We start from the raw sequence: 23,979 nt of genomic DNA on the forward strand, positions 1-23,979 counted from the left end.
TTAAAGCTGCCATACCATATTTGAGTAGTGAATGTTCTGCTTGCTCCCAGCACTGATAATCCTCTCCCACAGTTTCAGTGGGATGTTGGAGACATGGTGTGAGCAGGTGATGGCTGAGCAATGGAGAGAAGCCAGGTATGGAGGATGGACTGCTGGCCAGCCTGCAGTTTTCAAGTCTATAACTACCAGCTCTTCTTCTGCCAGCACCACCATAGCAGAAGGGTCATCAAACTCTGCAGAAACAAGATTCATTGAGGCTGACAAAAATGACTATCCAAGGTTAATAGAAACAAGCTTCCTGTAAGGCTTATTTGAAAACTGTTATCACAGAGCTCTACATTTTTGTTGGCAAAACCTCTAAATGCTTCTGTGTTAACTGGGCCTATTGAGGCACTAATATTAATAGATTTCAAGATACTAACAGATTTGCTGCAAATTCATGTTTCTTTACACGACTCCTAGGACTGTCAGAGTGACTTTTTATAGATTCCACTGCAGAATAAAAAATTTAACAACATACAGGGCTAAATAACACAAGTTCATATTCACCGTTGTAACAGCCAGAACTCAAAGGACTTTACCTACAGCTAATTAACAGCATGGGGTGGACAGACATGCATACACCCCAGCAGTGACCCATTTAGTACTGTGTTAGGACCACAGTCCCTCTAGGCTAAGCTGCTTAAACACAGTAATGCCTTGGGTTCTGCAGAATGCTTCTCTGCTTGAACTGACAAGTATTTACAATTCAGCTCTCTTACTTTTAATTTTCCCTGCTTTTCATATGTTGTGACACATCCTCTGGACTTTCTTTTTTAAAGAGTGTACATCATCTAATATATATTCATACGTATATTAGACAAGATTACAAACAAATCTGTTAATGTAACTTTACAGATGACACCTGACACAATCAAGAAGTTAAGATTTTTTCATTGTAACTAGAAGTGAAAAAAATTTAGTCTACAAGGACAGTACTGCAGTAATGTTCACGAGACAGACACAATAGCAACTGGTCGGGAAAACCAAAACCACTAATCAGTTCACACCAATAATGATCAACACAGCTACAGAAATCTAAGTGAACAGGCAGCTGTAATGTGTCACATCGGGGTCGGGGGTGTGTGTGTGATAAACAGTTTGCCATACGCAAACTAGCAGCTTTTCACTGACCTTCTCTGCTAACCTGTACTTTTACTTCCCTTCTTTAGTTGTTTGATTACCTGGAATACACTTGCAAGAAGGCACGTCTATAAGCAAGCACATACCAAGGCTGTTCACTCAGCAAAATTAACTTCAAGTAATTGGTACTTGGCACCACTCTAGTTAGACACCCCAAGTTTCACCTCTGACTAGCCACAGCCATAACACACCACTAATCAGTTCAGTTTCTTCATGAAAAAAATGTTTTATATTCAGTTTTATTTTGCTTTCTTATGTGCTGTCACTTGCAGTTGCCTACAGGACTTCTGAATAGAACAAGTAATATCATACCTGTACTACATTATGCATGATCAGCCCTGCACTCTGACAGCTGCTGCCAACATTAACCAAATATACTCTGTTTTAACAATAATTTTTCCCTGCAAAAGCACAGATCTGAGCTTATTGCTTATGGCAAGAACCTATTTTAAGTTGCTGAAGTAGCAAACATACTAGAATTTGTCATGACTGCCATACACTCATCCACCTGCTAATTTAAGAAAAAGAAAACAGGAAGGGCTAGCCTTTTAAAAATTGTTTCCACAGCATATTCAGGGTAGTGGAAAGTCACCAGCTACCACCATGCTGCAATGCATAAGCTTTGTGCTTATTAAATTAAGTGGCTTTGGTACACAATTAATACCTTCGTATTGCCATTGCAGGGAAGACTGCTTAAGGGCAAACAAGGCAAGCTACGTAGATCCACTAAGCTTAGGCAATCAGCCACATGGAAGCCTGTCAAGCACAGGAACCTCATTTTATTGTAAAAAAACTTCCCCATCTAAGTGCAAAAGCTTCAGGTTCCTGTAGCAGCTCCTGTCTGTACCCACTAGAAGTCGTGTCAACTAGATAATTCAATCCTTGAGAAGTATAAATTTAAAACCTGTTCAATTCAGTTACTTCATTCTAAAGGACTTCTAATCATATCCAGGAATTGAATTTCAAGTAGTCAGTCTCTTACCTAAAAAACTCAGATTTCTTTCATCTTTAAGACTTTTGTTCCATCATCTAGAATCACAGCTCTGACAACTTCGTAGAAAGTTAATGATAAAAGCTAAACAGTACCTCAAGTTTAATGGCATTGTTAAGCTTGAAGGTTTAGACCTATAGGTTCTGCATATTTGGAAGATGCTTATAAAAGGTAGTGTTGTGTAGGGAAAATCTGTAACAACAAACATATACAGGCACTTCATCTCAGTTACATTCTGCCTATTTCTTTACTGGTTTTTCAGTGACTTGAGAGGGTCTGCTAAGGTCTGGGGAGAGAGGTGGGGGGGGAATCCAACAGCTGTTTCTTTACGTCTGCTTTCCCAAGACAGTCCTCCCCTGGATCTTTGCACAATAGGCCAGGGGGAACCAACCTGCATCTATGCATTTGAATGCCCACACCTGCATAGTGGGTAGCTGGGAGCCGTCACCACCACCACTGGCAGTACACAAGACAAATAGGTTTGGGAACTAGTCTACTAGGCAAACCAGAAACTAGAAAGCCTGGGAAGATTCAGTAACAGAAGATTTGCCTACAAGCTCCTAAAAAGCATCTAGACTTCTGCAATTTGGTCTGACCCAACTTCCAATACGGCACATTTGTGGAGCTTGAAATAGCATTTTATACTCACGTTACTTCAAGTTAACCAGAAGCAAGAACTACACCAACATTAGACAAACTTCTTGGGGAAAATCCTTTACAGTTCCATGAAAAGAAAAAATACTACGGCTACTGTGGAAGTAAGGGCAAAAAAGCTCTTCAACAGAAGCAAGAATCTGACAAGCTCTAAGCAAGCCGTGGAATGAGTGCTCTTCAGTTTTAGAACTGTTTACATTCATGTTCACCAGCAGTAAGTTCTCCATATACTGACCCTTGGTTCTATGTCACCCTTTGCTGATTTGTTACCCAGAGCCCTAGTCATAAATCCAAGCAGTAATTAAAAGAAACAATGTCTCAGTGGGAGTAAATTCTGTTTTTAATTATTGCCTCCTTTGAAGTGCTATTTCCAAACAGCAATACTCAGATCCTCATTTCACAACCTGGTTATGTCCAGTGTCTAGCTCACAGACATATGAGTCTAAGAGATCTTTTCTCATTAATGGAGTAGCTTAATTTTTTGAGGAATGTATGGCATTTATAACCAGCCCATTCTTTCTACCAGTATTTTACACTTCACTTTTAAATGACAAATCTCTTTTATGGTTGGGATCAATCTCAAGAGTCTTTTCCAACCTAAATGATTCTATGATTCTCTGTTAAAAGTCTCAAAAAACGCCCAAAAAACTGACCTCCTTCACATTTAGTATGCTATTTATACCAGGTAGATTTCACATGCATACACAGCTATTCTAATTCCTCAGTAATGCCCTTTCATCACATACCTGCAGTAGGCTCTGAACTGAAGATTATAAAGAAGTCTATCACCCGTGACGTGAAGTCAAAGGCTGTTTGCTGACTGCCATGGACAACAGAGATACTGTGCCGGTCACCATAGCTAGCCCGGGGCATCCCTCCTTGGAATATAATGTAAGGAAGCCTTAAGAGAAAGACAGAGTTAGAGTGGTATATGCTGAAGTGAAGAGTAAGCAAAATTTCAAAGACATGAAACAAGTCAAACTTTGACAAAAAATTCTTGTAACATTACTCTACAGGGCTCTATGGTATTGCGCGTTGCATCCTTTAAATGCCTTTAAACAGGTGAGACTGAAGGGATACACCATGAACTTACCCATTTTTTGTTGTTTGCCAGTAGATCTTGGAGATGGCCTTGCAAGGAAAAGGACCTAAGAAAACAGTTATTTGTCATAATTCAAGAAGCGCATCTTTACATTCAGAAGCTTCTTATTCTGCTTCACCTCGGTCACCTCAGCCTCCAAGTCAAGGGGAGCCACCTGAACTAGTAGGCACCACCACCACCTCCACAGACCAAGCCACATCAGACAAGTCTTCTGGGACACACTGACCATGGTACTCCTCAGCAAAACAAGGCATAGACTCAGGAGAAGTTTTGAACCATGTTGCTGATGGCTAACAGGGAGTGGAAGCGCTGTTGTGGAAGCTGATTAACTAGAAAGGATTCTTAAGAACACAGGCATTCCTGAAACTAATGTAAAGGTGATATAGCTTCAGAAGCTTCTGTATGCTTGAAAGATGAGGTCATCCCCATTTAATGGGTTTCAGCAAATCAGAGGCATCATTTCATCACTGCTCAGGTCAACAAAAAGCACACTTAGCTCACTATTCATTACAGAAGATCCAAGCAACTCCTGTTGAACAGGACACTTGAACTAAAACAAAGAGCTGAATCACCAACACCCTTCTTCATAAGGGACACTGATTTCTTCAACACATTTGCTCTCCATGTTCACGACAGACCTTGACATTGTAAAGGAGTTTAAAATCCAAGAAAAAAACTGGACTGAAATCCCTTACTCTAGGCTCACGACCCATTCAAAAGGCAGCTCTGCATTTTGCCATTAGGATTAAACACTGCGGGGAACTTGACTTAAATATCCCACACAAGCTCAAAATGAGTTTGCGTTTAGATGAATATGCAACAATTAAACCTCACTTACTGACCATAAGGCACAAGGTTTTCCAGAGGCTCAGGCTGCCTGTTGTCACTGGATACTGGCCACTGGGTGTAACTTCCATCATAGTGACAACTAATGAATTTACTGCCATCCCTCTGCCAGTAGAGGTTCTCCAGTTGCTGAAGAGGAAGACACACAATGACTGCTCTCCAGAGAGCTGTTAAGCCCCCCAAAACCAATGCATTCTTACTAAAAAAGAAGCTTTGCCAGGCTCTCCCTGCACCTACTTGTCTTCAGAGTGGAGAGAGCCCTTCCTCCCCTGCTGAACTGACTTTGGATTGAATTAATACCTGGCTGCCCAGGAAATGGTGTGTCACTTTGTTATTCTGCAGGTCCCAGAGGACAATCAAGCCCCTGCTGTATCCAATCAGGATCTGGTCAGGGTTCTTAGGATGCTCCTGAAGGGCTTCCACCAATTCACATAATCGCCTGTTACAGTAATCTTCTGGTACCCTACAGAAGCAGAAGAGAAAACCAAGAAAAGTTTATTCCAGGTACAACCCAATATGACTGTAATAACAGTTAAGGTATAAGAATGAGAAATTAAGCAACAAAAAGTTCAAACGGGTGAGAATAAGTATGATCTTTCCACAAATCCTTCAGCAGCAGAAAAATTCTTATGTAAGACATCACACCAGGCCTGCCACACGAACATGCATCCAGTCTCATTTTCTTCAGGGAAAACCCACGGTTTACAATGAATTCCAGGACTGGATCCCAGGAGCATAAAGACAGTCTGAATCACCTGCCCTATTCTCTTGTGACCCTTACAGAATAAAGGTAACATGGAAATGTCAGTACGAAGCAACAATGACATGAAGTAGGACAGTTTTCAGCAGCACTTCAATCTCCAAAGTGGCAAAATCCTCATTTGGACAAAGCAGCATCAGAAGTTCTGCCAATGTTAAAAAAAATAAATGGGTAATTACAGCTAAGCATAACATTTTTTGCAAAAGTAAACACAAGGGACAGAGCACAAGGTTTGCAGATTTACTCCAAGTGTCTCCTGTATAGTTCTGCCTATATGCTATACCTCCACGGTGACAGTACTGGGTTGACCAGGATAGAAACTGTTACTTAACACATACCAGGACCAAAAGTTACTTTCTTTCACAGGAGTCATACGCATTTGGACAATGCTTAACACAACAGTGAGGCCCCAATACATAATCTAGGGTGACATTTTAACAAAGGATATGTCTGCTAATGGGTTTCCGCCTCTACACAGCAGTGCCTGTTTGCTCACTCACCGCTGCAGCACAGCCTCAGAGGTTATGGTCCTGTCCTCTAGCACTCTGAATGACGGAAGCTCCACCACAAAGATGTTGCCACTCTCTGTGCCAAGATACAGGAGTTCCCGTGAGGAATGGGGAAGGACAGCTGTTATCTGTGTGGCACTTGGTGGAGACCTGGGGATTGAAAGAGATTCTTGTCAACTGCATGCAAAGAGGCTATCGTTACTGAACTTGAGAGAACTAACAACTCAACAGGGATATTTACAAGTGTCATTTGTTTTATAGGCAGAGGTTTTGAGCCAGGCATTTTTTTGAAGGAGGAAAACACTAGCTTTAAGATAAATTACATCAAAAGACTTTTGACAAGTGCGTGGACAAAGACCCAGATGCCTTTTTACAGAAGCCTCTCTTATTAAGTGCCCCGAAAGGAGCTAAAAATAGCTCACCCAAAACTGGCAAGATCAAGTGAAACTAGAACCATAGTTTTTTAAACTCTGACTTAAGGGATGCTTAGATTTACTTATCCTTAAGATTTACAGCTCCTGTACAGACAGAAGTGGATGCACAATATTAAAAAAAGATGTCACCCTTTACATTGGTACAACACTCTTAAAAGGTGGTTTCCTGGGCCCTAGCCAACTCCTGTTTGGTTTTCATGGATGCCCCTCTCATGGATTCACAGGAGTGAGAGTCTGTAAGAACAGGACAAGCTCTAGCTAGAAAAATAGCAAAATTTTCTTGCTTGCTTGCTTATCCCCAAACTAGCTCAAAAACACTCTTGCAGATTACCCAGGTGGCCCTTTCAACGTGAAGCGGTGCTCCTCCCGCAGCTCAGATGCCCCACTGTGCTGCTTCAGGCTCCAGAGATGCAAGCTGTTATCATCTAGCAATGTCACCAGCTGGCACTACAAAACCACACAATATGCTTTTTTCAGAATCACAATATTAAATACGACGCAGTAAACCTAGCAATAAAGTTGCTGCTGTTCATAATTCTCTGCTAAAACAGGACTGAGGAGCCAGTCACAGTTCTTCATAGCAGTAAATATATACTGCAGCAACACTGTTAGCTAACGGCGAGGGATTTGGGAGTTGGGGGGAGACAAGAAGTAGCCTAAAATCTAAAAACCCTTTTATATAGGACAAAGGCACAGGTTATCACTGAGGGGGATGACAGGGATTTAGGCTCTTGAAAAAGATCAGCCTATGCTGTAAAGCTCAGCAAGGCAGCTGCAGGCTGTTAGCTCACCACCTTCTCGCTCAGCATGGTTTGCTGCAACACACCCCAGCTTTGGGTGGGGCTGATACAGTCTACTACACCACACTCCTTGCATTCTTTGTGTCCAACCTCATTCTGGAGGGTTGTGTCAGAGTCCTTTTATAAGCCCAGCCCTGCTGGCTGTATGTTCAAATTGAAGCATTTTACCTGCTGAAGCCACACCTGGTGCAACACTCCCCATGGGAGTTTCAGCTTATACCATTAGTTAAGCAGACACCCAAAACCGCCTCAAGAATTAAATCCCGCTCATAAAGAGGCCACTCGTGCTATACTGGGGGCATCAGGCAACAAAGTATGTGGCCAAGACACCAGTCTGCCAGTCAAGGGAAGGGAAGTGGTTAGACAGCCACCAGACATTTGGAAAATTCTGCCTTCCTATTTTTAGTTTGTGGCAATAACTGTTCAGCGATCCCCAGGAGCAAGATTCTATACCCCAAAACACAAAGGCAACAAGCTTAACAGCAGGCGAGGTTAGCAGTACTGTTTTGAACTCCTGAAAATAATTAAATCAGTTCAGCAGCAGCTACTGTTCTATTTGTTCTGCAGAAGAAACACCACCCAGTCCTACTGAAAGAACAGGGGCTGGAAAAGGAAGTTCTCGCTTCTGCAACAGATTGCCTAAAGTATTCTGGCCTTATTACCTTTCCCAATATGTTGCTTGAGATAAATGACCAACAGTTACAAACAATAAAGCTACTCTCAAGTTTTACCAAGCATCTCCACAGCAACAAGTGCTGCTGAGAGCACAAAATGCACTGGGATAAGCATTCCCGACCAAGCAGCATTTGAATATACTAGGTAATAGGAGCCCAGTTGCCTGGAACAAACTCAACACCTGTTTAAGAGAGGTCTACATAAGCCGCAGAGGTACTGGAAATACACTCACCTGATCAGGTATAAAGCGAATTTGCATTACAGTATTGTTTTCTTCATGTAAACCCATGAACTCCACCCCAGGAGCACCGTATCTGAAGAGTTTGTTGAGGATCTACAGTATTTAAGATGACCCACAGTTATAATTAATTGATAAGAAGCTTGCTAGCAAGCAAGACGAAAAGAGATTAGTTTGAAACCATGTTTTACCGTTAGTGACCTGGACTGAAAAGAACCAATGCAAATCTACTTTGATTTCATATGCTTGTGGCAGGTTACACACACTACAGGAGAACATGCAAGTTAACTTCATCCTTTGAGCATATGCAGAAGAGGTGCCTGGACCTTGTTTTTTCTCAGAGTTGTTTCGTGGTTTCCCAGACACTGCAATCCTGCTTAACTAATTTGTAACCAAGAGACAGATGGCTACCGCCTGCATGTGGAGTCCAGCCTCTGAACACAAACACCACCAGGAATGAATGATTAAGCAGGCAGAGAGCGCACCAACTTTTCCTTTCTGGGCTGAGTGATATGCCTGTTTTACAGCTTGCCTAGCTGGTACTGTGCCATGGGAATCACCTCAGTGCCTTGTGTATACACAAAAATGAGACTGGACATCATTAGCTAAAAAAAAGTCACCACCTTCAATGTTTAGGTCTTTAATGCCTGGATGGTCAAAAACTCGGGAAGCTGAAAGTGTTTCTGACTTCAGTTTTAACCTTTGAAATAGAATTGCTTAAAAAAAAAAAAAAAAAAGGAACCCTGCCCCAAATATTTAAACCACCCTGGAATTTACAACATGAAGGATTGCTAAACTTAGGCCAGATCTAGTCTGGCTTTCTGAGCAGAGAGTCTTGTCTAATATCTGCATCAGCTCAGCTTCTGTTTGAGCTATAGTTCAGCTCTTGGCAAGATAATCCCATTCTGTTCAGACCAAAATCACTTCAAACCTAGGCAAACTGTTCCAATGTTCCAGTAACCCTTGCTTGCAAATTTATACTTAGTCTAACTTTTTACAGTGTCTTCAAAGTTGCACATTCTGATATGGTCAGAGAAATCTAGCCAAAATTGTTCAAAAGAATACAGTTTGATGGCTCCTGATCGCGTTCCAATGGCCATAAGGCGGAGAAATGGGCTATAGCCCAGTGCACTGGGTTGATGGGGAAATCCATGTTCCACGGTCTGGTAGAGAGAAAGAAAAATCATGATCAACAGCATGCTTCATGGGCATTGTTGTATACAGATAAAAAACAAAAGATAAATATGGCATGGCATTTTGAACTACAGCACTTAATGGCAGCTTTTTCTGTTGAAAAGTGTTCAAACACAGGTTAGATTTGCTGAACAATAGCCTAAGGACGAATCTATTCCAAGAACCCCTGGCTCTGCAGCCAGGATATGCAGAAGTGTAACAGAAATGAAAGAGAAATATTCTGAAAACAGCAACCCAAGCAGCTCTTTATGTTAAGATTATAAATAACTCTGCATAAGCACAGCTTACTCAGTCACCACAATACACTCCATCACTCCACATCAACTTTACTTCTGTAAACCAACTGCTCAGCACAATTTCAAAGTCTGACACAAATACTGCGTATTGTAAGGTCAGCTTTATCTGCCAAATTCCACACAGGTCAGCCTTCATGACCTGCTCTTGTTGACTGACATCAAGAAATGGTGCAAAGCTATGAAGAACTACTGAGTGAACATCAGTGCTCATCAAGAAAACTAAACAGATTTCATATGGGGTAGTCAGGAAAACTCAAGTAACTGATATCCATTTTCCAGAGGTATCACAAGGAACATTGGAATTTAATGAGAGCAGGAGCCTGCTAGGCCACCTCAGACTACTTCAAAGCCATTTGGTAATAAAAAGATGTCAGTCACTATCGTGGGGAGCAGTATGTTGCTTGGCCTTAGTGGCTTCCCTAAAGTACAATCTACGCTGCACCAAGAGGAAGATTTGGAGCATGTTGTACACACCACACTTAGCATGGTCGATGCATTTACACACTATGGAATAATATTCTGCCATACTTAGAGGATGCAACCAAGCTGCTTGTAAAATAGCTCAGTCAAGTTTTTAGAAGTGCTAATGTACAGCTATTATCATTGTTTAGACAAAACAAATATGCATGAGTGTTCAATAACATGTGAAGAGGGATTTGTGTGCCCAAAGATTAATAGGGCTACTTCCTGGAAAACACTGTTATCCTTACAGTCCCAGCTTCTGGAAAATATGTTCTTCTAAGGCAAGCTGGTCAGCTACAGAGTAGGAATTTGTTACAAAACAGCCTGAGGACCACTTACGCAAAAAAAAAAAAAAAAAAAAAAGAGTAAGCAGAGGACCCTCCATCTACAGTAAGCACTTGCACCTCACTCCCATCGTCATTTCCATCATGTCTTTGAGACAGAGCTACCACATCACTTGGCTTTATGGTTTATTCAACCCAAAAGTAACACCTGGACTTTATTTCCTGCGTAGTGATTTCCCAACTCAATCCCTTGCAGGAGAATCAAATAAAGCCAGTTTCATTTCTGCGGTCATGCCATTAGCCTGAGGTGCTCCCAGCTGCTACAAAGTAGTTTAACGCCCTTTTTCTGTTCCTGCTCAAAGACACAGGCATAGGAGGATACGGCTGACTCCATAGTCTGCCAGATTGCTTCAGTTTTAGCCATTTGATCACAATTCCTAAATTTTAAAAATAGACCTCCTTCCTCTAAATCATCAGTTACGCCAGTCTGAGGCCTATTAGGGGAAGATGAGCCATTTCAGAAGACATAAAATTGGAAAATGGAGCATTTCCCAATTTTCTGCTTGCCAACTCATATGGGCAAAGGAGTAATTAAGTTACTAACTTTTAACCTTTTATATGTAGTAAATTAAGATTAGTACTACTGGCTCTAAGACTACTGAGTTTATTTCCCTTTATGATAACTTAATCTCCAGCCTTACTTATTTATATTCTAAGGGTAATTTAAGTGTTAAGTTTGTATCATTAAAAACACATTTTGAGAAGTCAATCTTTTTAATGTCACCCTTGAAGTCGTTGCTTACCAACCTTTGCTTAGCTGCACATATAAAACTTCCTAGAGGAGACTGTATGAAATTAGGAACTTATCTATGGACTCAGAATTGAAACAGGGCGGTTTTCTAATCCAGCACAGTCAAAGAGGAATTTCTCTGTACCATGATAGCTACTGAGACAACACAGAAAAGCTTCCTAGTTGTCAAAGCTGTAGGAGTATGAAGCCATGGTATACAATTCTGGGAAGAAGACTCAACATAACAAGTTATCTTAACAACAAATCAGACATTTAAAATTGAATAAGGTGTACCATGGGCAACAGACACCACGCCACTCTCCCCCGAAACAGTGAGGAACTTTTTAGGGAGACACCAGTATAATTCCACTGTTAGTTTTAGTTTCAACTTGTTCACAGTCGCTGTGCTGTCACGTCATCAGCACAACTAGGTGCCATTTTCAATGAACATCAATTAGAAACTGTTTATTCTGAGATTTCTTCCAGCCCAGAAGATAAGGCTTTAGCCATAGTTCTTATAACAGAAAACCATGACTTACACAATACTGTACTGCCTGTTAGGATGCTGTCAATACTAGCCTTAATATTGGCCTAATTGTATCTTGGTTTTGATGTGTTAATTTGTAAACACATTAGACAAGTCAATAAAAGCTTTAATTTTCAAGTATGAGACCTATGAACTGCGTAACCGAGTGTGTACCATTCAGTCCTAAGAAGAGGAGGGTAATTTTTTCCCTGGGTTTTCCTTCAATAGAAAATTTGAAGTACCCTCCCATCCCATAAACAAATTTGCAAAAGCTACAGTAACTATTACATCCAGGAGTAAACTGTAAGTAACAGAAGGCCACTGCAGAAAATAGTACCACATGCAGAAGCACAAGAAGAGAGTATCAGTAACAACCACAGCGTTACACAACTGCTTATGCAGTAAAGTAAATGTACTAACGGTTTCTGAGAGCTTTGAATCTTCAACCAAGATGCCCGTAAGATGTAATGAAGGTATCTCCCTCCTATGTTGTTCATTTGTTTTCACAGCCCACAGCCAGGCAGGAAGGCACTGGGGTGGCTTTTTGGCTGTATTTGACACCACCAGGGCCAGGCATTCACATTCACTGTACCGATTACCCAGATCTTTTTCTTGCATTTATTTACACCCAGTTGTTAAATCACATCAAGTCAGCTTTTCAGCTGGCCTCCTTTCCTCCCCTCTCTCGGGCAGCTTTCATCAGCCAATCCTTTCACCTGCTCAGCAGGTAAACCCAGCAAGGGGGAGTGAGGGGGGCAGAAGGCAGGAGAGGTTACAATGGAGCCTTTCAGCAGAGCTGAAATAAGAAACTAGAGTGCCCACAACGTGCCCTCTCTCCTCAAAAGGGCCTCTGTATCTTTGAGGAAAGGTAGGAGCTTTCGTTTTCATTTTCCTCAGACCACAGATTTTTCAGACTCAGTAAAAGTAAACCCGATGTCAGCAGCATTAACTAACAGAAATGCTTTATGTCAGTCATATTTACTGGAGGAAAAATGCAGCCAAACTTAACAGTTGTTCCCAGCCCACACTAAAGCTGTGCAGATGAAATTCAGTGCTGTCTTCTTCCTTCCATTTCTCTCTGCTTCTCCTCTCGGATTGTTTTATGACAAAGCAGAGACAAAGCCAACCACCGGCAATACAAACCCTGTACCTTTGTTAATGTGTCTTCTGAAGAAACAATGAAGCCTGTATGTGTTAAATCTACTTTGCATAGACACTAGTTCAGTGTTTAAGGTAAGCTATCCATCACACCCATTAGCAAAGGGTTAGGAAGACTGAAAAGAGGGGAAAACACACAAAGCCATAAATTAAATGCAATGTTCCCAGTTTGGTAACATTCAGCTGTAAGACAGGCTGGTTCACCTGTGTGTTACCCATCATCTAGTCTGACAATGCCAGCCTGAACATGTTTGTTCTTCAGGGCTTGGACTGAGCCAAAGGCATCCAAATAGTACTTCCAAAAGCAGGATAAACTTAAAGAAGTAGACTGCCAAGTCCGCATACCTTATCCTTCATTCTATCCACTGAGCTAAAAACAGATTCTTGCAACAGGTACACACAAGTATGGGAAGTTCTTACTCATACAGAGAAACAGATATGCAAAGCTAAGTGACTAGCAGAATTTAGGAAGGTGTTTGTTGAAACAAACACAAGTTTGAGGACAGTTTGAAGAGCTAGTCCAGTGGTCAATCAGTCCTTTAAAACCATCTGGACCACCTCTTATCTGGAACAGAAAAGCAAGAGGGAAACAGTAAAAACATCGAAACCTATTTATACTTAAGGGAGTAAACAAACAAAGAAAAAAATCCACCACCACCAACTAAAAAGACTTTTTTAATTGAAGTCCATTACTAGGTCAGTATGGCCAAATACATTCCACTATATTAACACTAAACTTGTGTGGCATCATGCGTTCATATTCAACTTCAGTGTAAACAATAAAATGAGGGCAGGAATCCCCAGCACTTTTAAGGTACAGACCTTCCATTTAGTCACTACCAGCACCACAGGTAGTCACACACCAAAGAGGTGCAAATACACCATGCAATTTCTCTGATCAGCAACTTTCTAGTCCCACAAAATATTTCCCAAGCAGGTTCTTAACCAGAAGTGTTTCAAAGACCTCCAATAACAAGTGTTTAAAAACTTGCTTACCGGCGCTAATGTGCTTGCTTTACTAGCACATTAGACAAGGACAGTCTTGGCACAGAAAGTACTATGTTTCTTGGCTCCTTGAAGCCACAACCTTCAACAGGCCAGAATTAAGGTCTGACCTTCCCAGATCTTCTCAGTCTACCTAGCTGTGAGTAGATGTTTATTGTATCAAAGGGCAGAGGCTTTCAAATGATCCATTATCTCTGGAAATACTGGAATGGGACACACAAGACTTGGGAAAAAAAAAACTTTATGCAAGAGAAAAGTATAATGTAAAAGATTCTGCTATAACGTAACGGTATAATGTTTATTCCCTTTCCAATTCTTGTTAGAAAAGAACGAGTTACTGTGGCTTAAAAGCGTAAATGCATTTTGCAAGGTCTTTAATTACCAAGTTGTTAACGAGAGTAAACCATTAGGAAGCGTCCAAAGCACTCGCCTCCCTAGAAACAAGATGCAATTTTTACCTTCAGGACTGAATCAAATGGAGTCAGAAATCCTGATGCCAACTTCTAATATATTTGGAAGGTTCCCTCTGCTGCAAAAGCAGGTTCTTTCAACCCTGTTTTGCATCATCCAAATTAGTCTCTCTCTGGCAGGTAAAGTTTGGCCAAACATTCTCATAAGAGAAAGGCATATTCAAGGAAGTGACATCCCTGAAATAGCAATGGTTTTTCCAAGGTATATACAATTTTATATGCTTATAAGCAATTCTGACCCATCCCTGGGATGTCTCCCGAAGCTGATATTGCATTCAGCTAAATGCAAGCAACTCAATCCTGGTCTTCATTTACTGAACTTTTTACTTCGTCTGCCCTAGCGTTTTCTCATGGTAGCAAGCAGAAAATAAGCCTGAAGCACTCTTGAGTTCTTTTTGTCTCCCCAATGGGAGGGAGGTATGCATGGAAATGGTGTGGTTTAATACCAAATTACATTAAATCATTCATCTCAAATATCCACAGTTCCACTTTAAGTATATATCTACGCTAGAATTTTAATGAATCAAGGAGGTTATTTCCTAGGCTGACTTCATTTATCCATTACACTTTTCAGCAAAATTCCATTTAAGCCTTGGAAATACAAAACCTACAAATATATTTTTGATACCCAGTGAAGGTGTTTGTAAGTAGCCATTAGCCTAGCAATGAATTAATACTAGGCATTTACAAAGATGAAAGCACTATGTTCCTGGCCAGGGCTCAAAAGAAAATGCCCAGAGTGTTGGATAGATAGCACAGCCATTGCCATTCCCTCTTCACAGAGGGAAGGAAAAAAACTAGATACACAGTAAGATAATAGCAAGTTCATTGTTAATGGCCACTGTGCTTCCTAGGTGCTACCACATTTCTACCACAGACTTTTAAATTCACTTTTAAAGAACAGAGCTATACTAATAAACCCGAAGTATAATCACGGACAAAGTACTCTGGCTTCAGCTGCATCATAAGCTGTGTCCTCCTGTGTATCTTTAGAAAAATGTTTACTTTCACAGTGGTACTGCAAAGACTACCTATAACATAAGTAGTCACAGCACATAGCAGGGCAAACTACAGAACACTCAGAGTATATAAAAGCTGCTGCGAAGATCTCTTCTTTCAGCAAGTGCCACTCAACAGCGTGATAATATCCTTTTTCTTAAAAACGAAAGCCAGAATTGAGAACATGCTCATGAGCTTAAAGACAACTAGTCAGGCACATTGGGGAAAAAAAGGACAGAATTGAAAAAGAGAACAAACCACCTCTCATAATTTTAACTTTTCCACCCACACTCAAGTAGTTTTTCCTTCCCTTTACACTGTGCAGTGGCTCAGGATAGATTTGCCTTGCACACATATGCCTTGAAGCTTGAGGAAAGCACTGTACCTTGTTAAACTGGAAAAGATCACGTTTAAGCCTCTCTCTCACTGGATCGTGTCCGGGTCTTAAAAACCTTCTCATTTTCCTCACTGTAGTATCTTGGCACCAAAAATCCTAACAAAAAAAAAACCAAACAAAGCCATATAAACAAAAGCAGCCGAGAAGAGAAGCAAGCAGAAGTAGATTATTTATTTTGGTTTAGCAGGTAACACAAATCAGCCAGAGCAAAATGAGACAACATCGCTATCGAGTAACTAAAACCTGATACCACCACAGAGCGGCATCTCTGGTGCAGGACTTACACAATACCATTTTCACATTTCTAGAGCAAACCAGTACAGATAAGCCAAGAGGATTTTAGAAGTTTTTACACTTGGCCATTTTGCAATCACTTCAGTTGACCTTATCCAAAGAAGAGGCAAGCAAAACTGCAGCATTTGCATAAACATTTAGACAAACCCAATCTAAAGGCTAACTCCCAGGCTCACAGGCATTATTGACTAGTATCAGTTTTCACCCCAGGTAACCCTCCAGCTATTGAAGCTAAAAAGAGAAAGAATCACATTTTCAGCTCGCTCCATGGGTACGGCAGAAAGGGCACTGTGCTGCCTGCAGGGTAGCTGCATTAATTATTAACTTGCTTTTGTAAAATATCAAGCCTAACTCCCTGCTCAAGGTGGGGGTAGGGGAAGGAAATCTTGCACCTGCAGTTCAATGTGCAGCTAGAAGCACAAGCCTTTCAGTATATCTCACTGCCTTGTGTCTCTCTCAGTAGCAGGAGGATCCAAGCAGGACAAATTAGACCTGACTTGCAACCTAGCAATCACACTGGGGATACCAGGCTACATCCTCATATTCTGTACAGCTCAAGAGATTTCTTTGTCACATCTCCCCTCTGCAGAGGTGCTAAGTGGCAAGTAAAACTCTGCCAACTCAAGAACAAAGGTTTGAATTGCATCCCGACAACTTACCTTGGCATAAGAGCTCCTGCCTGCCCTGGCCATCTTTCACAAGCTCCAGTTTCCACTGTACAGATAGCTCAGCTGTTCATGAAGCAGCTACAGGACACTCCAGTCGGTATCTTATTTTAATTTGTTGGACAGGAAATTATAGCAATTTACCAGCTACTCTGTACACAACACATGTGCACAGTGGGGGCCAGAAATTCTGAGGTGCAATGAAGAATCAGCAGTAAACCGTCATCAGAAGACGTACATACACACGTACAGCAAGGTGGGGAGCAGGGGGGAGAAGGCTAGTGTCGCAAGAGAAGGAGAGGGACCAGGAGCACCAAAGGGACTGTCAAGTGAACAGAGGGCCTTGGGCCCTTGTTCACACTGTGGGGCTGGATGGTGATTGAGGGAAGAGAGCTTTCGCAGTCCATCTGTACAGATGGGAATAGCAGAGCTGGCAAACAAAGTGGCTATCTGTGTGCTCCTGCCAATAACGATGGTCTTTGGTTAATGACTTAAATCAGACAGCCATTCCTGAGGAGCTTGAATTGTTTTTCACATGGTTTCTAGCAAGGCCTTATACCAGCTGTGAAGGACCAAAAAAAGGAAATGGTATTATAAACAGGATACTCCATAGCCATATTTTGACAAGTCCCTTTAGAAACTCCCTGAACCAGAACTTGTACCCCTTTGTTGCATTAGTCCTCTTTTACCTTTCCTGCTCACACTCCAAAATCTCCAGCCACCTACGCAGTACTGTCCAGAGCTCACTAAGAGGACTGCAATGCAGTCCTGGTTCAGAGGACCAGGAGATCACATCAGCACCAAGAGTCTGAGTCACTTGGTCCCCACCTAGAATCACTAGCATCTCCACTCACCACGGAGAAAAGTGGCTCTGAGCAGGCAGCTACAGGCATCTGTGTTCGTGAACTGTACCATCAGCACATGCAGGGATGAAGAATATGCACAGAAATACATACAGCAGGGGACCCCAAAAAAGAGAGGAAGAATAAAAGTGTAGTTTACTTGGAAAGTATATCCTTCTACAATGATTTAGGTACTTGAACTGAAATTTCAAAAGTTGTATCAGATCATAAGTCTTCTTTCACCAGACACTCCTGAGAGAAAGACGGACATATTTACACAAGGCTATATTTACTCTAAGTTAGCAAAAGCTACAGAGCAGTGACAAGCTGCTGTGCTATGCAAGGAGAGCATATCACACCCATGTTTAACACACAGTTTGCCCTTAGCCAGACAAGGAAAGGAAAGTGCCAAAGAGACGCACCCTTTCCCACTGTCAATCAATATCCTGGACCTGTTAAACTAGGCAAACCCACAGAGAAACTCTACTAATTATCCTCCCCACTTTAGAAAAGAGACCTCCTCAGCTGTGACAGCAGAGACAAACTCACTGTTACAAGCAAAGTAAGGAGAAAAGTGGGTTTGATTTGAGAGACACACAACTTTATATTTAACACCCTGCTAGAATGTTTTATCCTGAAATATTAATTGCATCTAGAAGCATGCTGTTTTTACCTGTTTATGCAAGAGATCTAGCATTCACGCTCCAGCCCACAACAACTTGCTCAACTGGCTAAGGAGCATAGTAGTTCAGAACCAAGCAGTAACTCACTTGAAGAAACGTCATCCTGGCAAGCTGATGTGTCCATTACGATCAGAGAAGGCATGCTACAAAAGTCATCTCTCATTGACTTGTACCAGGGTTTCATGCCTGGCCAAAGAATTCCCGAGTGTCACAGTATGGGAGGAGATAAGAGGCAAAGCAGTTTTGAGCAAAGACAAAGAAGGAACAGCAAAGAGAATGGCATCCACTGTAGCACAGGTTGTCCAAGAGGAATTATTATCACAAGTTTACAAGACTCTTGTCAACGAGAAGAATTTTCTTTTTAGTACAATAAGCAAGTGCCTTTTCCAATTCTAGAAAAACAAAAAGATTCCACAATCTGTATAATCTTATCTTCCAGATGCACATTTACATATTAGCAGACCAGTTTCTCTCTCAGACACCTTCGGTGTCTTACATAAAACTCCAATCCCATGTGCTCTGCAGTTATCTGCCAGTCAGCATTTACAACCATATGGTAACAGTTGCGGCTACCAGTAGCCAGAGAGGAATTCTCCAGTAGCCTCTGAAGCTATGCCAGGTCTGCATGTATCTAATGTTCTTATTTTCCAGGGAAACAATTCTTTAGGCTTTCAAAGATGAGCCTTTTACCAGAAACTATGTGCAACATTCTCTTCTTCTAAGATTCATTGAGGTCAGCTGTTTATAGGCAATAGCCCCAGGCTGAGTCAGTCCCAATTTTGCTCATATTCAGAACATGGACACCTGACAGCAAAGCTCAGAGTGCCCTGTACATTGAGCTCCTGCTGCTTCATTAGCTGAATGCTTAGCTAAATATGATGAGGTACCCTTTTTCACCTCATTTGATTAGATCCAGCCACAAAACAAAAGCTCTTCACTATTCATATAGAAAGGCAATGAAAGCATGAGTTGCAAGATGATCCTATTTCCAATCACAGACTAAGGAGCAGTTAACGTCGAAACCAGATTTCATTCTGGCTTCCTTGGCTCAGCTCCGTCCATTTTAGATGTTGAGATTTATGGCAAGTACACATGCCACGTCTCACAACAGACCCATATTCAATAGAAGGCCAAATGCTTCTTCCTAGGAGAAGCATTAATTATTCCTCACTGCTCTGTGTCAGCAATCCCATTAGAGCTCCACGTTTTGCTTTATCTTCATTGCTTTTGCACACAGTAATGTGTCTTGATGCCCATGCACAGCTTGCTGAGACACTCTGGATTTTCTCCATCAACTAGGCATGGGGGGAACTACCCTTTGTAGAAATTTGTTGCAATTTTTGCTTATGTCCACCCATGATAGTGGAATTTCCAGCCAAAAGTAGAAAAGAACCAATGTTGTAAATCCCAATCACACAAGTTAATCCAGTCTTACAAGATGAGGAAGCCCAGGTCAGAAGTTTTTACTACATAGACAGTATTAAGTGTGGATATGGTCCAGAGTTAACCCCACAACAAAAACATACCCATAATGAGTTTATTTTGCTCATGTAGGAGAGTTGCAAGGTACCATCTGTGTGCTTCCTAGGCAACCTTTACTCAACTTGAACAGGTTTTCAATGGGATAAGGTCCAACAGCTTTCTTTTCAAAATGCCATCAAGTATCTCAAGAACTCTTAGATCTTGCCTTGCTTTAGATGTCCTTTTCATTCCTTCCTCATCACCCCTTCCTGCTTACAGGTCCTTAAAGGGAGAACTTCTATGTATGCATCTGATAATACTTTATGAACCCTGCTAAAATAAAAGAGGCCTTATCAACAAGCTTTGTTTGAACTACAAGCAGTGCTCCTATAACAAACAGTCACCGCCATGGCCTTGTCTGAACTAGGTTTCCTCCTGCACCCATAAGTTTGCCTTGTTCCTGTTACCAACATAGTCAGCAGCAACAGAACAGAGGCCGGATCAATTGCACAGGAAAAAGCTATTCCTTAGCACCAATGATCTCACAACAACAAAAATGATCAAAGCATCATTTAAATACTAGTCTTATCAAGTTTATCGATTACAGGAGCCATCAGACTCATCAGACATGACTCTCTGTGAAATTACAAGTTTAAGAACACTTTTAGCTTGAAGTCGATGAAACAACCCCTAGCTATTCTTTAACTGGGCTGTCACTGTAAAGTTCATCTCTACCATTGTGTTCGGCTGCAACACACTATCAGGACAGATACTCGGGAAGAAAGCACAAGCCAAGCAGAACAGCTAGAGCAAGAGAAGGAACAGTTGCAGTATGTGGAAATTTTGGAAGTGTAAAATACCACTGCCTTTTCCCAGGATAAGGCTTCACTGGGAAGATGCTCTAACAACATTAATCTCATAGTTTAATGAGCCCATGCAGAGATCTCCCTTACACAACACAACTGCTGATCAACTGCTAGTCCCCCAGCACTCGCAGTTTTATAACAGGAGAGTGTTCAGATGCACCTTGCATGCAGTAGTCAGGCACTAGCAGAAGGGTAAACCAAAAAGATCCTCCTGTAAAAATGATTTATTTTTGTGAACCTGGAGAGACAGTTAAATGAACAACTGAACAGACTGTGTGAACACTATGTGCAGGTGGCCACCCTCCCAAAACACAGAAAATATTAAATAAAAGATCAGAGATAGATTCCCCAAGAACTCTTGGAAAATAATTAAGAACCAATCATACAAATCAAGCAAGTTCATGTACTTTCACAGCGTTGTGCTTGGAGTTACCAGGGACCGCCCACTTGCAATGAATTTACTAATTGTGCAAACCTTGTGTGTCATTATGACTCCTATTGTGTTCTCCTTGTCATGGGAGCATGACAACATGAAGTTTCAAAATGCTACAGCAGAACAAAGTCTTTGCACTGAACAACATTATTGCACATGATGCAAAACTCTTTGTACGCTTCTACTAAGAAGCATGATTCAAATGGAAAAGCGGCTTGTAACTTTGGAACAGCATTTTACACCAAACATAGTGGGTCAATGGAGTAAACCACGAAAGCGTTTGCTTCTTAAAGCAACACAAAGAGATCTAGCTAAAAGAAACTTTTAGCTGAGAATTGGAGTTTCCATAGTTTCTGCACAGAAATCAAACTTTTAGCTACCACCAGTCCCTCCTTCGATAAATTATTTTAAAGAAAGATCATGCTACTAGTAGTATCACATACTTTTATCGCCATGTACTAACTGCATTACATTATATATGTTTAAAACCTCTAACTCTTTGACATCTCTCAAGCCTCTATGTCAGCCAACAAAAAAACATACCTCTTCCATAAACAATTCCCAGTAATAATCACATTACTGTACCAAAAAGCCACTAGAAGATGTAGGACTCTCAACTGGTTTAACTCCTCCAATAATTTTCTTCAGTCAGTAGTTACAGCAGATGCAATTTGTTCAAAACCAAATAAAAGATGTTCCTCAGCACCATCCTATGAATATGTTTGAGAATCCTTTGCCCTTTTCAATACCATAAACTAAATGGAGCCCCTCAAAAGTGGCTACAAGCAGCACTGAGCAGGATTAGGGACTTGCACAGATCATCCTTGCTGTCTTTACAAGGAACGTGTCAGGATGCACGGAGAAGCCTTGGGATGTACCACCACTTTGCATTCCGCTCACCAGAAGTGCCAGCTTCCCAAATCAAAGCTAAAATCACCAGGCAGCTGCTTTGGGCATACAGTTTCACCTGGGACTTGATAAAGCAAGATATGCCAGATGACTGACGTGCTCTCAGAGGACTACAAAAAGCAGCATTCCCCATCAAGTAACACATTACAACGGACAACTTTTATCATGTCTGTGAAGCTGTCCTGTCTTGTCACTATCCTCACGAGTGTAAAGCTTTGTGCCACTACAGTGCAAAAACACCGACCCAGAAGTCTACTTCAACTGCTCTACACCATTAACAACCCTAAATATAAACACACAAAACTTTCTCCAAAGCTAAGGTTAAGCCTCACCTCCAGAAGAGGAGATGTCAGTGACCAGCTTGTTCCCATGCCACAACTGCAGGGCAACATGAGACAAAGGCTAAACAACTTGCTTCACGTTCTCACTGTCTGTTAGAAGTAACACGCTCCCTCACCCATCAAGATCTTACAACTTTGGGGAGGGGAAAAAAAAACCACCACAAACATGATATATTTAATATGGGCAGGGGTTTGAAGGGAAAAAAAAAAAAAAGAAAATGCTAACAGAGCGTCCCAAAGGAGACATTGCTATTCTCATTAATCGCATCTGCTTCGAGCCAGTCGTAGCAGACGGAGACCTACAAGGCCAGGTTGTGGGCAGGGACATCTCCCATCGCAGGACGAGGCAGAAGCAGTACGAGGGACCGCTCCGGGACGGCTCCCGAGCGGCCGCGGCTCTTGCGGGATCTTCCGCCGCGGGGCCGTTCCCAGCAGCCCCCCAAGGCGGCTTAGCGCCCCGGGAGCGGCCCCAGCCCGGCCCCACTCGCGCCGAGGGCTACACCAGGAAGTTGCGGAGCAAGCGGCCACAGCCGCGACCTCCGCGAGAAAATCCCAGGATGTAAAGCTCCCGCGCGGCACCCCTCAGCTACACGCCCCGGCCAGAACACACACAATACATCAAACCCGATAAGCCAAACAAACAAACAGAAAAAAGCAAACAAAATCCCTGAACAAACCCAACCCCTCAACGTCAGTGCTTCAAGTTTTACGGGCAAGCCAAGGCTGGTGTCCCGGGGTGCGCTGGGGCACGGGGGCTTCAGGTGTGGGCAGCCCCAATGCGTCCGGGCCGGTGCCGGCAGCCGGGCTCGTCGGAGCAGGACAGCGCGGAAGGCCCGGGCACCCGGCGAAGTGGACCCCCCGGGGGCGGGGGGACCGGGGGGGACCGGCGAGCACCTGCCAGCCCCGCCAGAGGGATTCCGGGAGCAAGCCCGCGGGGAGCCGCAAAGCCCGGGAGGGGCGGGTGCCGCCCTGCCGGGGCCGCGCTGGCCGGGCCCCCCGCCAGGACCCCCTCCTCGGAGCCTATCCGGCCAGGCCGACCCCGGTCCTGCACCCCCCGCACAGCCCCAGCGAACCGCACTCACCTGCGGGGCCTGGAGCCGGGCCGCCCCGGCCTCGCTCCGCTCTCCCCTCGCCTGCGCGGCAGCAGCCTCCCTCCCTGGGCGCCTCCGGGAGGGGCGCGGCGGGGCGGGTCCTCGCATGCAAATCGTCCCCGCGGGGCGGTGCCCCGCATATGTAGACTACCCTCCTGGGGCGGGGCATGGCATACAAATTAACTTGAGCTGCGGCCTCTCCTCCCTTTCATCCGCCGCGGTCATGAATAATTCAGGACTCCGCTCTCTTGGAGCCAATCAGAAAGCAGCTACCGCCCCCCGCTGCCTGGCTCCGATAGGGCTCGCCGCGGCCCCCCACCCCGAGCCTCGCCCGCCCTGGGGAGAGCCGGACACCGAGCACCGGCCAAGGCCGGGGTAGCGAGCCGGGAAAACCGGCTCCCGTGCCGTGTCAGGACCCCTCCTTCCGGCTCTGTTCGTCCACCAGCCCCGCGAGGGGCAGGGACTTAGCATGAAGCCGAGGGAAGGTGCCAACCTGTCAGTTGCAAAAAAGAAAGAGATGGAAAGACTTAACAGAAAGTTGAAGCCTTAGGTGGAAAGTGCCACACAGCTGCCGCTATCTTGCTACACAGCTCGGCTGCAGACAGCCTGTCCCCTGCTGCAG

The 23,979-nt window shown here is 43.0% G+C and overlaps 1 protein-coding gene across 12 annotated transcripts in view; it reads right to left on the bottom strand.

The window, feature by feature from the left end:
- LLGL2 (LLGL scribble cell polarity complex component 2) overlaps positions 1-23,426 on the bottom strand; it is a 33,855-nt gene extending 10,429 nt beyond the window's left edge. For 5 of the 12 annotated variants that reach the window (XM_076354062.1, XM_076354061.1, XM_076354053.1 and 2 more), the window contains exons 1-11: positions 16,726-16,983; positions 15,761-15,868; positions 9,257-9,354; positions 8,186-8,267; positions 6,810-6,925; positions 6,036-6,194; positions 5,076-5,238; positions 4,772-4,904; positions 3,921-3,975; positions 3,574-3,728; positions 16-233 (exon numbers count right to left, since the gene is read on the bottom strand). In XM_076354062.1, coding sequence (XP_076210177.1) covers positions 16-233; positions 3,574-3,728; positions 3,921-3,975; positions 4,772-4,904; positions 5,076-5,238; positions 6,036-6,194; positions 6,810-6,925; positions 8,186-8,267; positions 9,257-9,354; positions 15,761-15,868; positions 16,726-16,758 — 1,320 coding nt within the window. In that variant the 5' untranslated portion in view covers positions 16,759-16,983. Of the gene's footprint in view, positions 1-15; positions 234-3,573; positions 3,729-3,920; positions 3,976-4,771; positions 4,905-5,075; positions 5,239-6,035; positions 6,195-6,809; positions 6,926-8,185; positions 8,268-9,256; positions 9,355-15,760; positions 15,869-16,725; positions 16,984-23,348 lie in introns of those variants that run through there. The other 7 variants (XM_076354064.1, XM_076354059.1, XM_076354058.1 and 4 more) reach the window with 2 other exon arrangements.
- Between the last annotated feature and the right edge of the window lie 553 nt (positions 23,427-23,979).

The sequence above is a fragment of the Aptenodytes patagonicus genome, chromosome 16 (assembly GCF_965638725.1).
Source record: "Aptenodytes patagonicus chromosome 16, bAptPat1.pri.cur, whole genome shotgun sequence".
NCBI lineage: Eukaryota > Metazoa > Chordata > Aves > Sphenisciformes > Spheniscidae > Aptenodytes > Aptenodytes patagonicus.